General features: G+C 35.2%; 1 protein-coding gene across 2 annotated transcripts in view; it reads left to right on the top strand.

Moving 5' to 3' along the window:
• Rrp5 (Ribosomal RNA Processing 5) overlaps positions 1–22735 on the top strand; it is a 681802-nt gene that overhangs the window by 350609 nt on the left and 308458 nt on the right. For both annotated transcript variants that reach the window (XM_090392300.1, XM_090392301.1), the window contains exon 20: positions 18345–18570. In XM_090392300.1, the coding sequence (XP_090248426.1) occupies positions 18345–18570 (226 nt within the window). The remainder of the gene's footprint in view (positions 1–18344; positions 18571–22735) is intronic.

The raw sequence follows: 22735 nt of genomic DNA on the forward strand, positions 1-22735 counted from the left end.
CAATATCCTCTGTGGGAGATTCAACATATATTTCTATGGACTGTTCAGCAGAACTAGCATCCATTATGATTCCATTTCTATGAGATGTTCTGGAACTCGAGCAACAGCTGTACAATATTCCTTTAAAGTTGAACTGCATATTCTTAGTAATCTTTCATTCTTCCTACCTCAGTGCTGTGGAATAGCCTCCCCCATGAAGCATTTCCAAAGAATTACAACCTCCATACACAAGCTGCCACAGCTGCAATTTTTAAAACATCCAGTCGGTTTCTATTTTTCCCTAACAATAACAAACCTCATTGCTTTGAAACATGCCTGAGCAAATCAGACCATAAAGGAATCTTAGATTTAATATGCATCTTCCATAACAATTGCAAACAGCAGCAGATGTTCTGGATAAAAATTGGGTAAATGAAATGCATATATACCACCTCACACTCTTCATCCTTGAACATAATTGTTGACACTCTCAGGGAGATTTTTGCTAAAACACCAGTAGTATCTTCTATCTCCCCACCTGAGTTCCTTTCCCAAAAATGTAAATCAGAAAAACAACAAATTCTGTTCACTTTGAGTGGTATAGAAGAATACAACAGTCCATTCATGAAACAAGAAGTGAAATCTGCTTTGCTTAAATGCCACTCTGCTGTTGTTGGACCAGATAAAACATCCATTAGGACAGTGGTGGCGAACCTTTTTATGTCTGCGTGCCAAAAGTTTACAAATCGAGTTGCTGACGTGCCGGGCATGTCAGCAACTAATTAATTAATTAACATTAATTAATACAAAACTAATTGCAGTATTTTATTGAGACAAGTTTAAAAATTAATATAGAATTTCATAATAATGAACACATAATTTGATATACACATTGTCGTATACAAATCAATATTAACCTATTATCAATTTATTAATTTATCAATATCAATTTATTAATGAGATTTTCGCTGTTGTACATTAGATGCCAAATGCTTTATATGAGGTTCATATTTTGTCACTTTTAGTAATACACATGCGGAAATAGATTCATCAGTCATTCTATTTCTTAAACTGTCTTTTATAAAAGTCATTTAAAAAAATAATGACTCACAAGCATATGTAGAGGAGAAAATTGATAATATAGCCATCACTAGTTTTTTTAAACAACAAAAGGTTTCAGGAATGTCATTTCTCAAATCGACAAACTTTTGTCGATTTGAGAAATGACAGAAAAAATGACTAGATTGAAAATCGATTAGTTACATTTCTATATCTTCCAAATTCAGCCACTCGAAAATCTTCGAATTGAGTTTATCTGTTTCTGTTGTGTCCGGATGCAAAATAAATTTTGATGTCTCTGCAAATTGCCTGAACTGCGTAAATCTTGAAGAAAATTCGATGATTATCGACTGAATAACTGTAGAAAACTCTTTTGTCAATTTAACTTGATCTTTTTTTTCATGGGATTCTAGATCTGCAAAGACTTTTTTTGTATTTGGAAAATATCGGAAGGTGTTGGAAATGACATCACGATTAAAAATTGATAATTTAGCTTTGAATGCTTTGATTAAATCAAACATGACAATAATTGTCTTGTTAACACCTTGCAGTTTAACATTTAATTTGTTTAAATGTAAACACAAATCACTAAAAAACGTTAATTTTGAAAGCCATTTGACGTTCATTAATTGATTGCATTTTCCAATGATTTTCTCATTATGTAAAAAAAGTCTGACTTCATCTAAACACCCAACAAATCTTTGAAGAACTTTCCCACGACTTAACCATCGGACGTTGTTCTACATAAGTAAACCATTGTACATACACCAAGTTTACCTCACTTAATAATTCTATAAATTTTCGTTTATTTAAAGCGCATGCCGATATAAAATTGACCAATTTTGTTACAATGCTCATAATATCTTCCAGTGGCTTGAAACTAGCCTTTGCGCATAAAACCTGCTGATGTATAATACAATGAAAATCCAGAACTGAATGTCCAATATATTTGGTAAATAAATTGACGAACCCATTTTCCTCTCCAGTCATACTGCGAGCACCATCAATAGTTACTGATATAATTTTGGAGGGATCTATATATCTTTCAGCAAGTGCATTTACAACTGCATTGCAAATATCTATTCCTTTTGTTGTTGTTGCTAATGATGTTAAACTTATTAATTCTTCTTTGATGTTATTCCCAACACAATAAAGAATAAAAATTGCTAAACGATCTGATCCAGTTATGTCAGTACTCTCATCAAGACGAAGAGAAATTAAACCAGAAAATTTTATACCTGTTTTTTGCTGATGAGTTATATTTTTAGCCATTTCTATGATTCTATCTTTCACCATGTTTCTAGCCAAAGGCATATCTTTTATTCTTTGAATAATTTTTTCCTTGTTTTCAAAATCTTCAAAGAGAACTGGTGCGCATTTTAACCATGCATCTTTTGTATATTCCCCATCACTAAAAGGTTTCTCGTGTTTAGCAATTGCATTTGAGGCAAAAAAACTAGCAGTAGTTATATTTGAACGACTACTGATAAATTTCGTTAGGGTTGTTGACTGGATATTCCTATTTTTAATTGCCTGAGCAATAAATTCTTTCTGTTCGTCCTTGCTTTTCTCAAGGAGCGATTTATGGTTTGCCTCATAATGCCGTTTTACTAACAACGTTTGGCACACAACTGTCCCGGAATATAAAACCCATATTGCTTTATTGTCTTTATTAATCATCCATACTCTTCAGTCCACCAGCTTTGGAACTCTCTGCTGCTTGACTGTGATAATTTTCGTTTTTTTATTTTCGTGAGCCATGTTCGGTAGAACTGTAACAAAATAATTCACACTTAAATCAAATGCATTTTTTATACTTTAAAAAAAAATCAACATTTTATTATATGCCTAAATTAAATTATCTTTGTAATTCCCATTTACAGTAGCAAAAACAAAACAGTGCACATACGCAACAATAATGCACTTGCCACTGCTTATTTCTGCCTACTGGCGGATCCGCGGTGCGAAATGCATAATGAACGCACGTGCGATTAGAAAAGGGAGAAGTCAGGGAATCCTAGGATCAGTCGTTCTCAAACTGTATTTTGATTTATTCTTACTGTATTATAGGGCTCAGTCCCAACAAACTTACTCGTGAATACCGTTCCCATTTTTTTAAAGTTCATACATTAAACTAACAGTATTAATATTATATAAATTAAGTGGATATTCAATCCAACAATATTTCAAAGCCGACTACAGTAACTATAGAATTTTTGTGAGAAATTTGGCGAGTGTATTCCCATACGATCTCTGGTCAAATTTTGTGCTGATGTGAAACCTTTTGGCTATTTATTTTAATAAATAAGTATTAATAATTAATTATGGCATAATCATAAAGAGTACTAATAGACAATGTATACAGTGTAGCATATTGACAAATATAAAAGTATGCACTTAAATTAGTTATCAATCACAGGACTAATGCTACAATATTGTATTTTTTTCTCAGGCCAACATCATTAAATTAACTTGTGGTAAGTTTCATTGACATATCCCATTCTGATCACCAAAAATTTATAATATTATCATCATCATCAAATTCCTGCCATGTATCCTCAAGGTGTGTACAGGATATGACAGTACTACATGAAAAAATTACATCATTACTAACTTCCCATCTACAATTTTCCTCCAAATCAGTCTGTTACTTGTCAAAACTCCAACCTTATCAGATCTTATATTTCTATCGTCTAAGGCACTTTTTACAGTATCAATCCACCTATACCTTGGTCTTCCTTTGGGTCATTTTCCTGCCAACCTGGCAGAGAACACTTGTTTTGCTAATCTTTCCTCTCCCATTCTATTTACGTGACCATACCACCTGAGATTAGCTCTGCTGACGCATTCCTGGATGCTGACAATGTCAAGTTCTTTCCTAATATCCTCGTTTTTAATATGATATTGCCATTGATGCCATCTGTTCACGCCTATAATCTTTCTCAGGACTCTCATATCTGTGGTCTCTAGTCTTTGGTCAAGTGTTTTATTTCTGACCCAGCTCTCAGATCCATAAATTAAAACTGGTTTGAACACTGTCTTGTATACAGCTAATTTAGTGTTCTGACTAATTTCTTTCTATATGAATTTATTCAATTGATTTCCCACCATACCAACTTTGCTGATTCTGTTGTCTATTTCTATATTTAATTTACCATCTTCCGTAAAAATCCATATGAATTATTCAATTGATTTTACCAGCTTTGCTGATTCTGTTGTCTATTTCTATATTTAATTTACCATCTTCAGTAAAAATCATGCCTAAGTAGCTGAAATGTTTTACTTGTTCCACAGGTTCTCCATTCACAACACAGTTGACATTTTCAATGATTCTGCCTATTTTCATTGTCTTTGTCTTTTTATTGCTGACCTTCATACCATATCTATTACAACAGCTATTCAGTTTAGTCAGAGAATCTTGCAGGCTTGTAGCGGATTTATTTAGAAGTATAACATCATCCGCATAAAGCAAAGAGCTGACATTAACATCTCCAATTTTGATATCAAGTTTAATACCACTTTCCTTCATAATGTGATCCATATAGATAATGAATAACAGAGGGGATAATGTACATCCTTGTCTCACACCAGATTTAACATTAAACCATCTTCCTGTACTTCCTTCAATTCTAACTGCTGACTTACAACTCAAATAAAGACTAAGTATTGCTTGATGTAATGCCCCATTGACACCATATAACCGCAGTGTATTGAATAGCTTCTCTCTTGGCACCTTGTCATATGCCTTTTCCAAATCGACAAAACTTAAATACAGATCTTTGTTATATTCTCATGCTTTCTCGACTATTTGTCGTAAAGTGAAGTGAAGATCTGATCCTGAGCGCCTCAATTTGGCCTGAATCCAGCTTGTTCTTCACCAAGCTTTTCTTCCACAATTCTTCTCAACCATTTCTCAGGTATACTTGCATAGATCTTGCCAGGAACACTCAGTAGGAAAATACCTCTGTAATTCTCACATTCAGTTTTATTTCCATTTTTATATATGGGTACTATGAGAGCTCTACTCCAATCATCGGGAATTCGTCCCTCTCTCCAGGCTTTCTGAACTATGCAGTACAGCCACTGTAAGACTTTTATACCACCATACTTCAGCATTTCTGGTGGAATATCATCTACGCCTGCTGCCTTTCCACATTTCAAGCCTTTGATGGCTTTTTCTACTTCAAGTATGTATATGTAATCCTGACTGCATGCCTGGTCAGTGTTTTTTATCACTGTGCTGTCATCACTGCTTGTTTCATTTAGCAGTTTTTCGATTCATGTCACCTTTATCATCTCTAACTCCTTTTACAGCACTCTTTCCTCATTCCTAAGCTTCTTCAACAACCTCCGGAATATTTTGCCACCTTCTTGATATTTATTTTCTATATTCTTGCCAAAGTCCTCCCATGACTTTTGTTTAGCTAGTTTTACACACTGTTTAGCTTTCTTACATTTGTCTCTGTATTCTGTAAGAGTAAAAGCTAACTTATTTGCCAGGAACTTTTGATATGCTTTCTTCTTTTCCTTCACTGGCACTTTAACTTCCTGTGTCCACCAGGGAGTTCTGATTTTTTTATCCTTGCACACAACCTCACCACATGCCTCTCTGGCAGAATCAATCAATGTTTTCTTCAGAGTTTGCCACTGAATCTCCAAGGTTTGATTCCTGTTCTCAAACTCTTTCATTTTCTTTTCAATAATCTTTCTGTATTTTGTTGTTGTTATGACAGTTGCATATGTTATGGAATTCGGTTGAAGAGAATTAGCATTTCAACTCAAAAATTGTCGGTTCCATTTGTCTTTGGGTCATGTAATCTTTTGTTAATACTGCACCAATCAAGTTCATGTCTTCATAGCTGCCCTCTCCTGTAAAACAAAATTTAACTTGTACGTATTGTAACAATTAAAAAAAAGGCTGAATAATTTATACGCATATAAAAGGATATCACATGTAAATCGTTGACGTGCCAGCAAAATTCTCTGGCATGCCCCCTCTGGCACGCATGCCATAGGTTCGCCACCACTGCATTAGGAGATCATCAAACATCTATTTCTATTTGTCAGTGATCAACTGCTGTACGTGTTCTACAGAATTTTCCGTGAAAATGTTTTTCCAGATACCTGGCAAAAAGGCTATCTATTGGTATTCCCTTTCCTAAGCAAGGGAAGGATCTAAAATTCACAATCAATTATTGTGAATTTATTTACTAATTGCTTTGACCAGCTGCTTGTGCAAAATTCTAGGGGGGAAAAAAAGTTAATTTTTTATGGTACTGTACACCCACAGATGTGAGACCCTTCGACACTTCTGTGCATGTCAGAAAAAGGAGAATCCATTCCGATTATAGGGTAATCAGTCCTTCTTGTGGGATGAATTGTTTATTATTACACATCGGAAAATTAACTTTTCTTTTCTGAACTTTGAAGTTTTGAAAGTGGCAACTATTTTGCTTGTGTAACAGTTGGAAAATTTTATGTTTATGCACATGATTTCGCATGTTGGTAACGAATTCGTACATCGCCTAATTCATTTCTCCCCTTCAACATGAATTGACTCTTCTTGGCACCGAGCCAACAGAGGGTCTCGGATCTGTGGTCGGACAGTATCTGGAGAGAAACAACCTTTATCTCCCAGAACATTGTCTGGCTTCTGCAAATATCACTCAATAGTTGATCATCTAATATGACTGAAAGCATCCATTCAAGATGCCCTCTTCAAACGTTAGCACTCAGTATTGGTTTTCTTTATTTTGTGGAAGCATACAATACTGCTTCAAGATTTGGAATATTGAGATTTCAGAGGGAATCTCCCTTTCATTATCAAGAACTTTTTATCCAACTTAAGCTTGAAGTTCTGAATGGGAACCACTCTCTCTTGACTATAATCAAGAGGCGGGAGTTCTACATGGTTCAATTTCAAGTGGCATCATGCCTTTTGCAATCAAGTTTAGCTGAATACCAAACAATTTCCTCCAACTGTAAGTAATTCCCTGTATGTGGATGACTGTACCATTTTTTCTCATTCATATAATATGAAGATCATAGAAAGCTGGCTGCAGCATGTCATTGGCCATTTTTCAAAATGGGCACTAGCAAATGGGTTCAGATTTTCACAGCACAACATAGTTTCTGTACATTTTTGCTGCAGATATTGTCTTCATTCCAACCAAGAACTTAGACTAGGACAAAAACATAATCCCAATTGCACAAAATCTCAGTTTTCTCCCTCACATACTCCAGTTTCGAGAATGCTGTAAAGGAATGAACATTCTTCACACCTATCTTCCACCTCCTGAGGGTGCTAGCAGATGTTCTTTGCTCAGATTATACCATGCATTGATTAGATCAAGACCTTGATTATGGGTTCCAAATCTATGCTGCTGCCAGAGAGAGAGAGAGAGAGCACCCTGCATTGGTTAGGCGCTATCCACCATCAAGCCATTAGAATTTCTACTAGAGTATTATGAACATCAGTGATCCCTAATTTTTGTGTTGAGGCAAATGAGCCATTCATGTTGCTTCAGTGCAACAGCTGTCTCTATTATACACTACCAATATAAAATCCCTCTCAATCCATCCAATGTCACTAGCCAGATGTGATATGTTCCTTTGGTTTGCAAATAAAAGCACTCTTATAAGCTCTAGTTATTATGTTAGACAATGTTTCTTGTATAGCAAGACCTGTTGAGTTTCTATAATTAAACATTAACACATGTGCCACAGTAAAAAATAATATTTAGTTTATAAATATTTCATCTTATATATTCTAAGGTATCATCAGATAAGAACAACAGTAAAGAATTTGAACAATAAAACAGTACAGCACGTGTACCAAATTTGAATCCCTCTGTACCAGTAGTTGGGCATTTGTTAAGTGAAAACTATTTGAGTTAAATGATAATTAAATTAATTATTATGATACAATCTATTTAACACAGTTGAATATATTGAATATTACAATTTCCCTAACTTTTGTGATAGTAAGGCAGTTGTTATGATTAAGGTTTGGTATTCCCAGATATGAATAGCTTTTCATATCTGTGTAAAAGCTTTATGTTTTCCCATTGAATTCTATGGTTTGTATTTTCAATTCCATGCTATGCCAGGCTTGATTTGTGCAGTTTGATCAGTTGGATATTATCATGATGTTCAGATATACATTTATGGACTGATCTTTCTGTTTGCTCGTAGTATGACAAATTGCACAAACACGGAACTTGGTATACTTCAAGTAGCATTGAAGAGAGTAACAGATTATGAATTTGATTAATGGGTTTGAAGGTAGCGATAAGTTGGTATTTATTCATAATCTTTACTACTCTTTCAGAGATAACTGAATATAGGAGCCCAGTGTAATTTTACTTCTTCTCTTGGATGTTGTCACGGAGTGTTAACTATTTTTTGTGTTATTCTTGGGTTGAATCCATTTAGTAGAGCTGTTTAATGGTTTCCAATTCCTGTTTGAATAGTCCTTTTGAGAACAAATCCTGTGTGCTCTAGTCACTAAGGATTTGATATTTCTGAGATGGGTGGTGTGCTAATGTATTGTGAATATAGTGTCCTGTAAAGGTCAGTTTTCAGTAGGCAGAAGTAGAATGTGATCCATCAGAGTTATGAAGAGGATTCTTACACTTCTACACCCAAGGATTACTACAATAGAGGCAGTTCCCATACATTTTGGACATTTGTGGATCTATCATTAGAATCTTGATTTGCCTTATACAGTAGTATGAGGCAAATCAAGAGATACAACTACTGTGTTCGAGTAAAACTTTTTAGTTTAATGTAAACCAAAATATACACTCAACGTTTCAACCTTCATATTAAAGTAATCTTCTGGAGTATATATATATATATATATATATATATATATATATATATATATATATATATATATATATATATATATGTATGTATGTATATATATATATATGTATGTATATATATACACATAGCAGTAGATGGCATTGGTGTAGATGATGAATGTAGTTGAGTGGTGGTGACGGAGAGTTGTGGAGTAGGTGCCCTCCCTTGTCTAGTCCTTGGACTCCCTGGAGGTGCTATGTAATAATAATAGATAAACTTTTGCCTTTATCTCTACTAGCTGGTGTTGACCAGATTCCTCAAGTGTGTAAACCGTTTGAGTAATCTGGTAAATCTATGGAAAAAAAATTAGTGAACATAGTGCTATATTGTGTACCTTAAATCTCAAATGTTAAATCAAACAATACTGTATTATAACAAAAATGACAAGCCAAATGGCTATTTTTTTCTGGCGAGATTGATAAGTTAAGGGGGATAAAAATCCCTTATTGTTTTTCAGCCAGTAAGCGAAACTACGATCTGAACTTTCAAGCCGACGAACTGTCGGCAGATCCAAGCGTAAGTGACCACTTGGTAGTGCCACACCACTTACGCTTGGATCCGCCGACAGTTCATTGGCTTGAAACGTTCAGATTGTAGTTTTCGATCTTAGTTTCGCTTACTGGCTGAACAACAATAAGGGATTTTTATCCCCCTTAACTTAACCAACCAAACAATACTGTGTTGTGTGAGATTTAACACAAGTTCAGAGGCCTTGTTACACTGTCCAAAATTAAAATTGGAATGTTGTCTTTTTCTCTCCATTCAAAAAAAAAGCTTTGAATATTCATTCTCATCCTATGTAAATATCAAAAAATATTATTTGACAAAACATTATAACACCTTGCTGTTATGGCTTAACTGATTTTTGTATTTGTTTTGTTCTGTCTCTCTATAAATTGCTTCTACACTGGTGATCTAATGTTAGTTTTGTACAAAATATTTGTTTCTAATTTTCAATAAAGTTAAATATTGTGTCTAGCATGTTTGACTCTCAACATTTATTGCCCTGTATTATGTACCATTTCAAGTGTAGCATTTTGAACAGCTTTTCTCTGGTCATTTTGTCATAAGCCTGTTCTAGATATGCACTTCTTAAATACAGATTGCAATTATTCCCATAAACGTAATGCATATTCTTAAAGTGAAGTCTGATCTTGACAACCTCTATTTATTTTGAACCTATCTTGATCTTCTCTAAGTTTCTCATGAACAATTTTTCTTGATCAGATATGCTTGCATAATTCTTACCTGAAAAACTAAGGAGAGAAAGTTCATAATTTTCATGTTGTTTTATTTACCTTTTTATAGATGGATGCACTGCAGCCACAGTAAAACGTTTTTTATATCTCCATGTTTGAACATTCCAGATGAATATCATCTACTCCAGCTACTTTTCTTCACTTCATATTTTGCTAGCTTTTTTTTTTCTCAATATTGACAGCATTTCTCTTCAACATTTTCTACCACTGTTTTACTTTTTGTTTCAAAGTAATTAGTGCATGCATCTAGAAGAATATATGTATTTTCAGTTTTTAATATCACATCTGATTCCTTTTATGGTATTCTCTCTGTTTCAGAGGTTTTTGAAAAGTATCACAACCATTTTTCCACTTTTGCAATATTTATTTTTCTTACTCTTAATGTCTTCCCATGGCTTTTGTTCTTCTGAGGTTTATGATATACAGGGTGTTCGGGATAAATTTGACAGTTTCGTAAGGAAAAAGAAAATCTTCTTTGTATCTATTAAATTTAATGAATTGACAAAAAAACATTACAGGCAGAGTTAATTACAATACTATCAACAAGATTTACTCAAAATAACCACCATTAGCATCGATCACAGCTTCAATTCTGCTTCGGAACCTCGAACAAGCTGATGCTACAGTCTCCCTGGGAAGGGCCGCAAAAACTGTTTTAATTTTATCCATTAACTGGGCTTTTGTATTACTGGAAGTGCGATTGGTGTCTTTTTCAACTGCGCCCCATACAAAATAATCCATGGGGTTAAGGTCTGGGGAGTTTGGAGGCCAAACATTTGGACTGGTGAAGTCGTAGAAATTTTCAGACAACCATTTTTGACTTTTCCCAGAGGTGTGGCAAGGGGCCGAATCCTGCTGCCATACATACGGCCTACCATTGGCTACCCTTGTTATCCAGGGCTTGACTACAGTTAGCAACTCCACGAACAAAGCCCGAATTCCAATGCCAGGGTTCTTCAACACCTGTTCCTGCAGATTTGCGAGGAATTCTGCTGTACGAACGCAATCAGATCGTCTGCTAGGGATCTTTCTTCTTGCTACATCCTCGTAGTCACCATTGCAAGTCTCTAGTTCATGCCTGATTGTTTTTACTGTATTCAGGGAGCATTGGGCAGCAGTCGTAATATCCTTATTTTGATGGCGGGCACGAATCATCATGATACAAGTTATTCTCTTCCATGATTCAGGTGGGTTCCAGCTATCCATCCTTTCTGACATCTTGTATGTGAATGAAGAAGGGTCCAAACTTTTAAATAAAGAGAAGTGTGTGTTAATACATGTAACTTACGGAAAAATATAATTAATTATAAATATGTCAAATTTATCCCGAACACCCTGTATATATATACAGGGTGTTCGGGATAAATTTGACATATTTATAATTAATTATATTTTTCCGTAAGTTACATGTATTAACACACACTACAGGGTGTTCGGGATAAATTTGACATATTTATAATTAATTATATTTTTCCGTAAGTTACATGTATTAACACACACTTCTCTTTATTTAAAAGTTTGGACCCTTCTTCATTCACATACAAGATGTCAGAAAGGATGGATAGCTGGAACCCACCTGAATCATGGAAGAGAATAACTTGTATCATGATGATTCGTGCCCGCCATCAAAATAAGGATATTACGACTGCTGCCCAATGCTCCCTGAATACAGTAAAAACAATCAGGCATGAACTAGAGACTTGCAATGGTGACTACGAGGATGTAGCAAGAAGAAAGATCCCTAGCAGACGATCTGATTGCGTTCGTACAGCAGAATTCCTCGCAAATCTGCAGGAACAGGTGTTGAAGAACCCTGGCATTGGAATTCGGGCTTTGTTCGTGGAGTTGCTAACTGTAGTCAAGCCCTGGATAACAAGGGTAGCCAATGGTAGGCCGTATGTATGGCAGCAGGATTCGGCTCCTTGCCACACCTCTGGGAAAAGTCAAAAATGGTTGTCTGAAAATTTCTACGACTTCACCAGTCCAAATGTTTGGTCTCCAAACTCCCCAGACCTTAACCCCATGGATTATTTTGTATGGGGCGCAGTTGAAAAAGACACCAATCGCACTTCCAGTAATACAAAAGCCCAGTTAATGGATAAAATTAAAACAGTTTTTGCGGCCCTTCCCAGGGAGACTGTAGCATCAGCTTGTTCGAGGTTCCGAAGCAGAATTGAAGCTGTGATCGATGCTAATGGTGGTTATTTTGAGTAAATCTTGTTGATAGTATTGTAATTAATTCTGCCTGTAATGTTTTTTTGTCAATTCATTAAATTTAATAGATACAAAGAAGATTTTCTTTTTCCTTACGAAACTGTCAATTTTATCCCGAACACCCTGTATATATATTTTTTTCTGAATCCATTGTGACGTTCTTGCTAGAAAGTGTTGATGCGATGTTCTGAATTCCAGCAGGCATTTTCCATATTTATTACCATTGATGTTTTCTCCATTTTCCAAAACATTTTCATAGGTTAGGATTTATTTCCTCCATCACTGCTAAAATATTTGTTCTTCATGAAGAACCATCTTCTTGTTTTTCAGTTTCCCTTTCTGTTGATTGTAAAAATTCTTCTTTCCCGCTAAAACTCTGTTCAGAATTATAAACATGTCTCATTTACTTTTTCATTAAAAAATGTTTTGTTTTATTAAACTTTGCCTGCCATTAAATTTCTTCTTCCTTTTCCCCTCTTTTACCTTGCAGTGTTGAGGGTTTTCTATTCATTTAACTCCAACCGTACACAAGGATATTAGCCCTATGCCTCCCAGTGTATCCTATCCTATACCTGTAGAAGTGTTGAATTCTCAAGGTCATTTAGCCTGTTTGTGGGATGAAAAACACAAGGTAAACTGGGGAGAAAAACCCTGCAGTCCATGCCCAAGATTGGCTAACTTAGCTATGTCTGAGACATCAGCAACGGGAATCGAACCCAGGACCCTTCTTTCCTAGGCATGTGGTTGCGAGACGCATAGCCACTTGACTAGCCATGTGGATGCCATTAAATTTAAAAAAAAAAAACAGAAAGAAATTAAGTTTTATGTTTAATATATCATAGTTACTCCTTTCTCTTATCATTATGTTGTCTGCTTAGGTTAATTATTTCTATTTGCTTTTCATAGTGTTTGTCCTCAATTCTGCTGAGTTTGTGGGTGTTCCAGTATAACAGCCAACACTTATGCTGGTATTACATCCATTCATGTTTGTTTCTGTTGTTTAAGCCAATACAAAAGCAAGAAACTACAAAACTAAATATAAAATGTGGGTTTCATATTGTATAGATGTTATTGGTTTTTGTTTTAGGTATATATTTCTCTGTTCACTCAATAAATGCAATCAATAAAGCATTATTTGAAAATGTAGGTATTATTTATTTATTAAGTAATTATATGCAATTTCATGTATAAAATTTTATGCAAAAAAAAAAAAAAAAAACTGCTGTTTTTATTTCTGTTTGTCACATATGTATTCATGATTGTAGCTTGGTTTCTCTCATTCATCATCATCTTGATATGTACCCTAAAAGTGTGTTCAGGTGTTCAGGCTGCCACTATGATAGCATGACATGATTAAATTTACATTGTTATTAATCTCCTATCAACAAATTTCTTCTAAATTGGTATATTACTTGTCAGCACTTCAATACTGTCGAATCTAACATTTTGATCTTCTCAGTCACTTCTGACTGAATCAATATCCACCTCAATCTTGGCCTTCCTCTGGATCTCTTTCCTGCCATCTTGGCATCAGACATATGTTTTGCTAACCTTTCCTCTCCCATTCTGTTTAAGCAGCCAATACCACCTTTGATTAGCTTTGCTTGCACATTCTTGAATGCTAACAATGTCAAGATCCTTTCTAACATCTTCATTTGTAATATGATTCTGCCATTGATGCAATCTGTAGTCTCTAGTCTTTGATCAAGACCTTTATTTCTAACCAAACTCTCAGATCTATAACTTAAAACTGGTTTGAACACTGTCTTGTATACTGCTAGTTTGGTGTTTTGACTAATTTCTCTCTTATTTCATATAAATTTATTCAGCTGGCTACCCACTTACTGGTTTTGCTTACTCTGTTGTCTATTTCCAGATTTAACCTGCCATCTTTACTAAATCTGTACCTAAATACCTGAAATATTTTACTTGTTCTATAGGATCTCCATTCAGAATTCAGCTAAAGTTTTCTATGCTCCTGCCTATTTTCATAGTTTTTGGCCTTTTTTGCTGATTTTTGTGCGAAATTTGTTACAGCTGTTCCAATTATCTGGAATTTGACCCTTGATCAGGCCATTAGCTGCTGTAAAACTTTTATACCTCCATATTTGACTGATTTAAAAGAAAATTTTCAGTATTCAGCAGTCAGCTGAATTTTCATTTTCAGCAGTCATTAATAAGGTGAACTTTGGATACAGCACTATCATAATATACTACTATCCCTTGAGGATATCACATATTTGACGATGATATTTGAGCATTTCTGGTTGAATATCATCTACCTCCAGCTGTGTTTTCACATTTCAATCATTTCATTGCTCTTTCTGCCTCAAGTATTGCTATGTACTAATACTTACATTCTTCTTTAATATTTTTTACCCCACCATTCTGTCTCTTGTTTTATTCAATCATGCAGTGTAATTGATTTCCCAGCATAGGACTTATGCAGTTACATGTTGCATTTGTAGGAGCAGAAAGATAGAAAATAATTAGTCATAATCGATTTATTTATTTATTTTTTTTTCAGGATTGTTATTTTTATGAGTGTTTTCTTGTAAGTTGTTTGCTTCTTTGATTACGTTTAAAAGCTGTTATTTATTTTTCTTGTTTTTTCTTATAAGTGTACTCTATCGTACATTATGGTATTGATCTGTAGAACAGTACAATGATGAGCCTATGATTGCAACTGAGTGTACAGGTGGAATGGTGTTGTGTGGAGTAAGTTTGATGGACAGAAGGATTATATAAGGCATGTGGTTTGCATTTGAATGGATTTGGAGTTAGGAGTATTATTGAATGAGAGTTTTGAATACAGAGTCAGGGAGACTAGAATATTATGGGGATGGGTGTACAGGTGAGTGTCGGTCAGCCTTAGATGTAAGTGTGAGAGAGATCACATGATGATGAATGCCACTCCATAGATTCATAATGTTAGTGACACAATCAACACAATAAACAAGGGAGGTTATGGGATGAAGAAGATATTGCACTTTATGCATACTAATACCAGAAGTATTGAGAAGAAAGAGAGGAGTTTTTGGCATTGGAAGATTCAACTTGACCAAAAGTAACAGGCATTAATGAGACATGGTTGATGGAGAATGATATTGGGATAAAATGCAAGGGATATTATTTTCAAAGAGAACAGAATGGGAAGAGGAGTTCTGATATTGATAGCAGAATTAAGCTCATGTATTGAGACTTATGTGCTGGGAGGACGTCATGTTGGAGGTTTAATGGAATATTTACAGCACTAGGAAAGGATTAAAAACTAATTTTAATGCCTCCAAAATTTCAGCTCTGTCACCGAGATGTCTTCAGGGATTACAAATAACTCTTATAACACACACTCAAATACGACACAATACTAATTGAAACACTTGGGTGACTTTAAAGTCCTATCTATGGATGTTTGTATATTGCCTTGGATGTAAAGTGGGACCTCTGATAATTAATGTTTCCCAAACTTTGGGAAGTTTTGTGCAACCATATTTATTTAAATTTGGTTGATTTCTGAGTGCTGCTGCAGATTCTAAAAACAGTCTTTCTTTTTTGAATTTACTATGGTGGAGCATGTTTTTTTTTCAAGAGATCCTGTGTGTTGTATCCAAAACATGGTCTGCAAGGCCAGATTCACCATAGTTGTGATTGCAAATGTATGATTTGTGCTCTCCTAAACAGATGGTTGCTGATTTACCAGTCTGTCTGAAGTAAGCCAGCTTGCAGGAACAGGGTACTTTATATACTCGAGGCACTGAGAGAGGAGAGAGCTGATCTTTAGTGGAATGGATAAGGGTAGTAAGCTTTATGATGGGGCTTAAAATTGTGTAGAGGTTGTGCTTTTTTTAAGGACTTAGTTATTTTTTCTGATATGTTAAAGATGTAGGGAATGGTGATGGCATTTCTGAAATCATTCTAAAGAGATGGCTGGGAAATGGGGGAGAAACTGATTATTATTTTAATTCTATAATCGCTGTAGCTATTGGAAAGGAAGGTGTTGTGTATGTGGTTGAATTCAGTTGAAAGGAAGTTTCTACTGTAACAAAGATTGTGGGCTCTATTGGTTAGAGTTTTAATAATGCCATATTGTTGAGAGGGATGGTGGTGGTGGGAGAGTTTGTGAATGTATCTGCCTGTGTGAGTGGGTTTTCTATATACAATGAAGGAAAGGTTACCATTAGGAAGGCATGTTATTAAGGTGTTTAGGAAGGGTAAACTGTTATTTTCCTTTTCCATCGGAAACTGGATTGTTAGATGTAGGCTATTAATGTGACTGAGGAAGGAGTCTAATGTGTCTGGGCCATGAGACCAAATAGAGGTCACGTCATCTACATATCTTGGGCAGATAGAAGGTTTGAGAGGGGCTGGGTGTATGTGGGAGTGGGTTTTCTATATACAATGAAGGAAAGGTTACCATTAGGAAGGCATGTTACTAAGGTGTTTAGGAAGGGTAAACTGTTATTTTCCTTTTCCATCGGAAACTGGATTGTTAGATGTAGGCTATTAATGTGACTGAGGAAGGAGTCTAATGTGTCTGGGCCATGAGACCAAATAGAGGTCACGTCATCTACATATCTTGGGCAGATAGAAGGTTTGAGAGGGGCTGGGTGTATGGCTCGTTTTTCACAATTTTCCATGTAAAAATTGGTAGGGGGGGGGACCATAGCAGTCCCCTCTATCTGCTTGTAAATTTTGTTCTTCCAAGAAAAATAACTTGAAAAGGAAAAGAGATCTAAGATATTAGACGGAAAAACGTTTTTTAAGAGTGTTAAGGTGTCATTTAGATGCCAATGTTACTATTGATGTTCTGCTTTTTAATAACTAATTGCAAATTAGAACTGATGTAAACACTGATAGTTACAGAAATAATACTGGCTGCCACTCAGTTTGATTTCATATAATATCACAGAATATCCACAGAATTTAGAGTTAGACATGGTGATTTTTAAAATGTTTGTTATCCCACAATTCTTGAATGAGTCTTCGATAGTGCAGTTTTTTTCTCTCTATGTAAGGCTATGTTTCTTTGTTTCTTTTTCAATCATATGGTCACCACTAAATCCATTAGGAATCCACTTCCATTGTAATAGCTAAAGATGGACATATTATTATTACTACTACATAACACCTCCAGGGAGGAGGTGTTATGTAGTAGTAACTACCTTTATAATCTACCGCCGACCACGGCCACTATTTTCACAGACAATCACAAACATCCATGCCCACGGCGGGATTCAACCTGCAGCCTTTTAGCTGGAGAGCACATATGCTAACCACTCGGCCAATCAGGCCGGCATATATCAATATGTATCATATATCAATATATCAGATTACAGTAGCCGAATTGTTCTCTTATGTAAGGATTTTCAAAACAAGTAGCAAGAACTCTATACTGATAATTTACTTTCTAATTTAAGAAATAGTTTCTTTTGGCATTCAACAATGACAGGTGACAGCTTGAATACATGAATGCATTTCATGATTACCAAGTAAAATGTACAGAAGCAGATTTTATAAAGAAAGACTGTACAATCCATTGAAGATCTTATCATATCTATTCCTAATTAAAATAACTTAACTTTATAAGAACCTTCCACAAAATTACATGAAATTAATAACAAGATGTGGCATATTCCTTTTCCTTTATTCTCTAATATTGCAATACTAACTGAATATTAAAAAAAAAACTGGCATAACACGCAGATTTCTCTTTCTCTTAGTGCCTAGCAATATTTTTAAACGAATTTTAGTAATAGTCCGCTACTGTATTTGCTGCTAGTGTGAAGTCTATGATTAGAATATTTGCATGAGTAAAAATAATTTTCAGAACTTCATATTAGGCTTTTGTTGTTGTTGAACAGTTTTAATAAGAAGTAAATGCTCCAATTTTTACCTAATTTTAAATGTTCACATTGTTCTATATATATATATATATATATATATATATATATATATATATTTTAGGTGATGAGCGATACGCTGGTTAATGTTGTCCCTCCAGAAGTTGGATTTCCTTTGCATCAATCAGTTATGGCAAAAGTGATCAAGATAGAAAATGACAAAAAAAAGTTAGAATTCTCTGTTAAATTATCAGATGTATATTTTGGCGAGATAGAACCAAGTCTGGATCTCCTGCAAAATTATATGACAGATTGGATGAGGATTACATATCACTATAGTAAACAGGAAGGTGAAGCATATTTTATTATTATTTTTTTTCCATTATAGGTTGTAAATTAATTCCCTTCCCATTCTCAGATATAATGTTGTAATATACAGTAATCTTTCAGGTTGACATGCATAATGTATTCAAGGATCAGTTAACTGAGCATTTTGTTATTTCAAAATCAGATAATTGAGAAAGTACTGTATTTTTTTCTGTGTTATTATTTAATAACTAGATGGATATTAAATGTTATTTAACTTAATAATTTTATATTTGCAAGATCTCTGCTATTATTTGAAATCTCTATAAGAGACCAACTGTTATGATTTACATTAAAACTTATCATTGGTTTTGAACGAAAGACTGATAAGGATGCTAGTTCCATTTACTGGATGTAATGAATTATTCTTTAGACACAATTAAAATCACCAGTACCTATAGGTGAAGTCGGTTGGGCAAGCCACTTAGCTGACAAGCAATGTTATAAATAGATCACAAATAAAAAATAATCATCTATAACAATGAGATTGGCATTGTTATGTACAGATTACTAATGTTCAAAATGTTTATGAGGATTTTTGAACATTGGTAATTTATATACAACAGAAATTGTTAATGCTGAAGGAAACTATAATAGGACTTTAAAAGGACTTTATTGGATGCAGATAAGTAGAATGGAAAAGATTCAGACAAATGCAGATAACAGTATATTTATAATTATTTGAATATAGATATAAGTATATTGAGGCAGCGTACGAGTGGCAGATGATTATTTGAACTGAGTAAAAAGGTAAGCAATTTTTTGGAATATAGCTAATAATATGATATGCAATTAGGTGGCATATTGTGTGTATACCATGGTTAATAGTGCTCCTGAAGGATAAGTGCTTTTTTCATATATTAGTTAATAATATTACGTTACCATATTTCAGTTTTTGTTTTAAACAGGTCTGTGATTGACTGAGTTATTTAGTTTGTAAATACATATTGTATTTTTTTGTTTAAATACTATATTGTCAGTATGGCACCAATCCATTGTATAACAATAGTGGCAAAGATCACGTTGTCAGGTGTGAATATGCAGTATATATGTTGCAAAAATTAAAGGTGACAAGAGCTGAGCAAATGTTAATAGAGTGGACAGTATCAACAGTAGAATGGAAAATGTTGGAATTAATGTCAAATGTGCAGCCATGGAAATAAAGGAGAAAGAAATGGATGTAAATAAAAAAATAGTATGCTTGAATCTTATCCTTCACAGGGCAAAGCACAAAATTGAAAAATTGAAGAAGTGGCAAGAGATTAGGAGGGCTGAGAAGAGGAAGAAGCAGGTTGTCCAAAGTAATAATAAAGACCAAGTGAACAAATGAGAAAAACAGGTTATATGGAAACTCAGTGATCAAGGGGGTGCTTAATGAAAGTATAACAAAATCGTGTTTCCCTGGTGCAAAAATTCATGATATTAGTCACGCCATCTGGATGCAAAAGGGTAAGGCGAAAGAACTGATTCTCTTGGTTGGCACAAATGATTGTAAATCTTCTTCTACTATGTTAGAGGCGAACCGAGGAGGGTGTTGTTAGCAAATGAATCAATATATAGGTTGTGCAGAAGGAATGATGTAAGATCCATGGTCCATGTTTGATGGAAAGAAGGATTTGTATAATGCTGATGGACTGCATCTAAATGGTTTTGGTGTTAGGTGTCTAGAGAGAGCTTTGTTCACTGAGCATTCTGAAGTGCATATTCAGGAAAACCTATGTAATTAGGGTGGAATTAGGAGAGCTTGTGTGAAGGCACCCATGAGGCGAATAAGTGTAAGAATGACCAAGTATGGAATCTAGTTTCTCAAGCAAAAATATTGAATAGGGTAGTAAATTCGGGAAGTAACGGTGGGTGAGGGCCAAAAAAGATTTATGGTATTGGTTAGTGCAACCTTGTCAAAAGTTATAGGCATTAGTGAGACTTTGCTAACAGCAGATGATGTGATTACAGGGATAGAATGTGAAGGGTTTAGTATTTTCAGGGAAGATACGATGGGGGGAGAGGTACTGCTTCTGATTGCAGATGAATTGCAGCCAAAAAGAATAGGAGATAGGTGTGTGTGTGTGTGTGTGGGATGGGGGTGAGGGGTGCTCATTAGCAGTCTGGTGTGAGATCAAGGCCAGTAAGACAAAATATACAGTTGGTTGTTGCTTTAGGCTTGTGGGGTTCTCACTCATGATATGGAAGACATGCACCTGAAAATTAGTACAATGAGTACATGCCAAGCGATTATTATGAGGGACTTCAACTATGGAGATAAAGCCTGGAAGGAAGTAGGAAATGGAATTTATACACCTACCGAGAGATCATACTTGAGGCAGCATGTGATTGAGGGGACTAAGAGGTGTGAGAGTATTGAATCAGGTCATAGGATCAGAAGAGCTATCCATAACCAAGGTGGCAACATTGCCTCCAATTGGCAAAAGTGACCATGTGGTCTTGAATTGGGATTTGGTTAAACATGAAGAATATTCTGTCAAGAAAGTGTATATGTGGAACTACAAGGCAGGTGATTATGACAAGCTTAGGAGGAAGCTTAAATTTGTGTAATGGCATAAATCACTGCAAGGGAAAGATGTTAGTAGTACAAGGGAGATAGTTAAGGGTCATCTCGTCTAGAGGAAGCAATGTTATATTGTATACCTAAGGTAAGGAGGGCTAATCAGTTAGGATTTAGGTGGACGAGTAATATCATTAAGCATGATCTGCAGAAGAAAAATGCTGTGGAGGATATATAAGGAGAAAGGTGACCAGCAAACTCATTAACAATAGGAGGCTCATGCAAGAAAGGTGACCAGAATGGCAAGGAAGGAAAAAATCAGATTATGAGAAAAAAACTCGCCAAGCAGGCCAAAGGAATTCTCAAAGAGTTCTTTCATTACGTGACAAGTGAGAGGAAAAATGACTATGGAAGATTAACTGTAATGAGTGATATTGGTCACAAGGTGACAGAAGCAGATAAAATAGTTGAGTTACTGAGTGACCTCTTAGCAACAGTATATCATCCAAGTGAGGTTAATGCTGTAATATGTGTGAGAGACACCACAAATGTGGCAACAGGGGTGGATGAATTGGAGATTCTTAGGATATTGCAGAAATCTCAATGTAAATACTGCTTGTGGGATTAGATAAGACATCAGTGTGGATTTTGTGAGAATGTGCAAGAGAAGGGCAATGCCCCTGAATAGGCTCTTTACTTTAAGTCAGCTCTGGTAGAGTTCCAAGGGAGTGAAAAGAGGACACAATAATTTTCTTGCATAAGGGAGTTTCTAAGATTGCACAACATATTATAGACCTATCAGCATCTCAGGTGTGGTGATAAAAGTACTGGAAAAATGAATCAAAAAGAGAATTCAAGAATGAGTGGATAAGAATGTGATACTTTATGAGGGGTAACATGGCTTTGTGAAGATTCAGTCATGCCTTAGTAATTTACTGACTTTTTTATAATAGAGTAACAACTGAGTTTGATAAAGGAAATGGCTACATGATTCGGCTGGATTTTGCAAAGGCATTTGACAGAATACTACATGGAACTCTGTTACGCAAATTAGAACAAATTGGGATGGATATGACACTGGTTATGTGGATAAGAGGGTGGCTGCTGGACAGATATCAAAACGTGGTATATGGAGATGTAGAATCAAGGCAAAAACAGGTGAATAGTGGTGTGCCTGCAAGGTTCAGTGCTGGGACCACTACTGTTTAATTTGTACATCAATGATATAGGAATTAACCTGAAAGGAAATATTCGATTGTTTGCTGGTGATGCAAAATTAGGTAGAGTAATAGTTAATGAGGGCAATATGTAGAGCTTGCAGGGTGATTTAAATTGGCTGTCAAGTTATGCATTTTCGGATAAATAGATTACAAGCTATGTACCACATTGATGGATCTGTACTCGAGGAAGTAGATGAAGTTAGAGATTTATCGTTGATTCTAGACAGACAGTTAAAGTTTAGAGGACACATTACTAAGGTAGCCCATAAGATTACTTGGCTATTAAAGAACACACTAACAAGTAGAAATAAGCAAGCTGTTATTCCTCTTTATAAGGCCTTGATACATCCTCATCTAAATTACTGTGCTCAGGTCTGGTCTCCTGGTTTCTTGGGAATGGGGAAAGGAGTGGAGAGGATTCAGAGG

The sequence above is a fragment of the Typopeltis vanoorti genome, chromosome 5 (assembly GCF_054136105.1).
Source record: "Typopeltis vanoorti isolate ZY-2024b chromosome 5, IOZ_Tvanoo_1.0, whole genome shotgun sequence".
In the NCBI taxonomy this organism is placed as follows: Eukaryota; Metazoa; Arthropoda; class Arachnida; order Uropygi; family Thelyphonidae; genus Typopeltis; species Typopeltis vanoorti.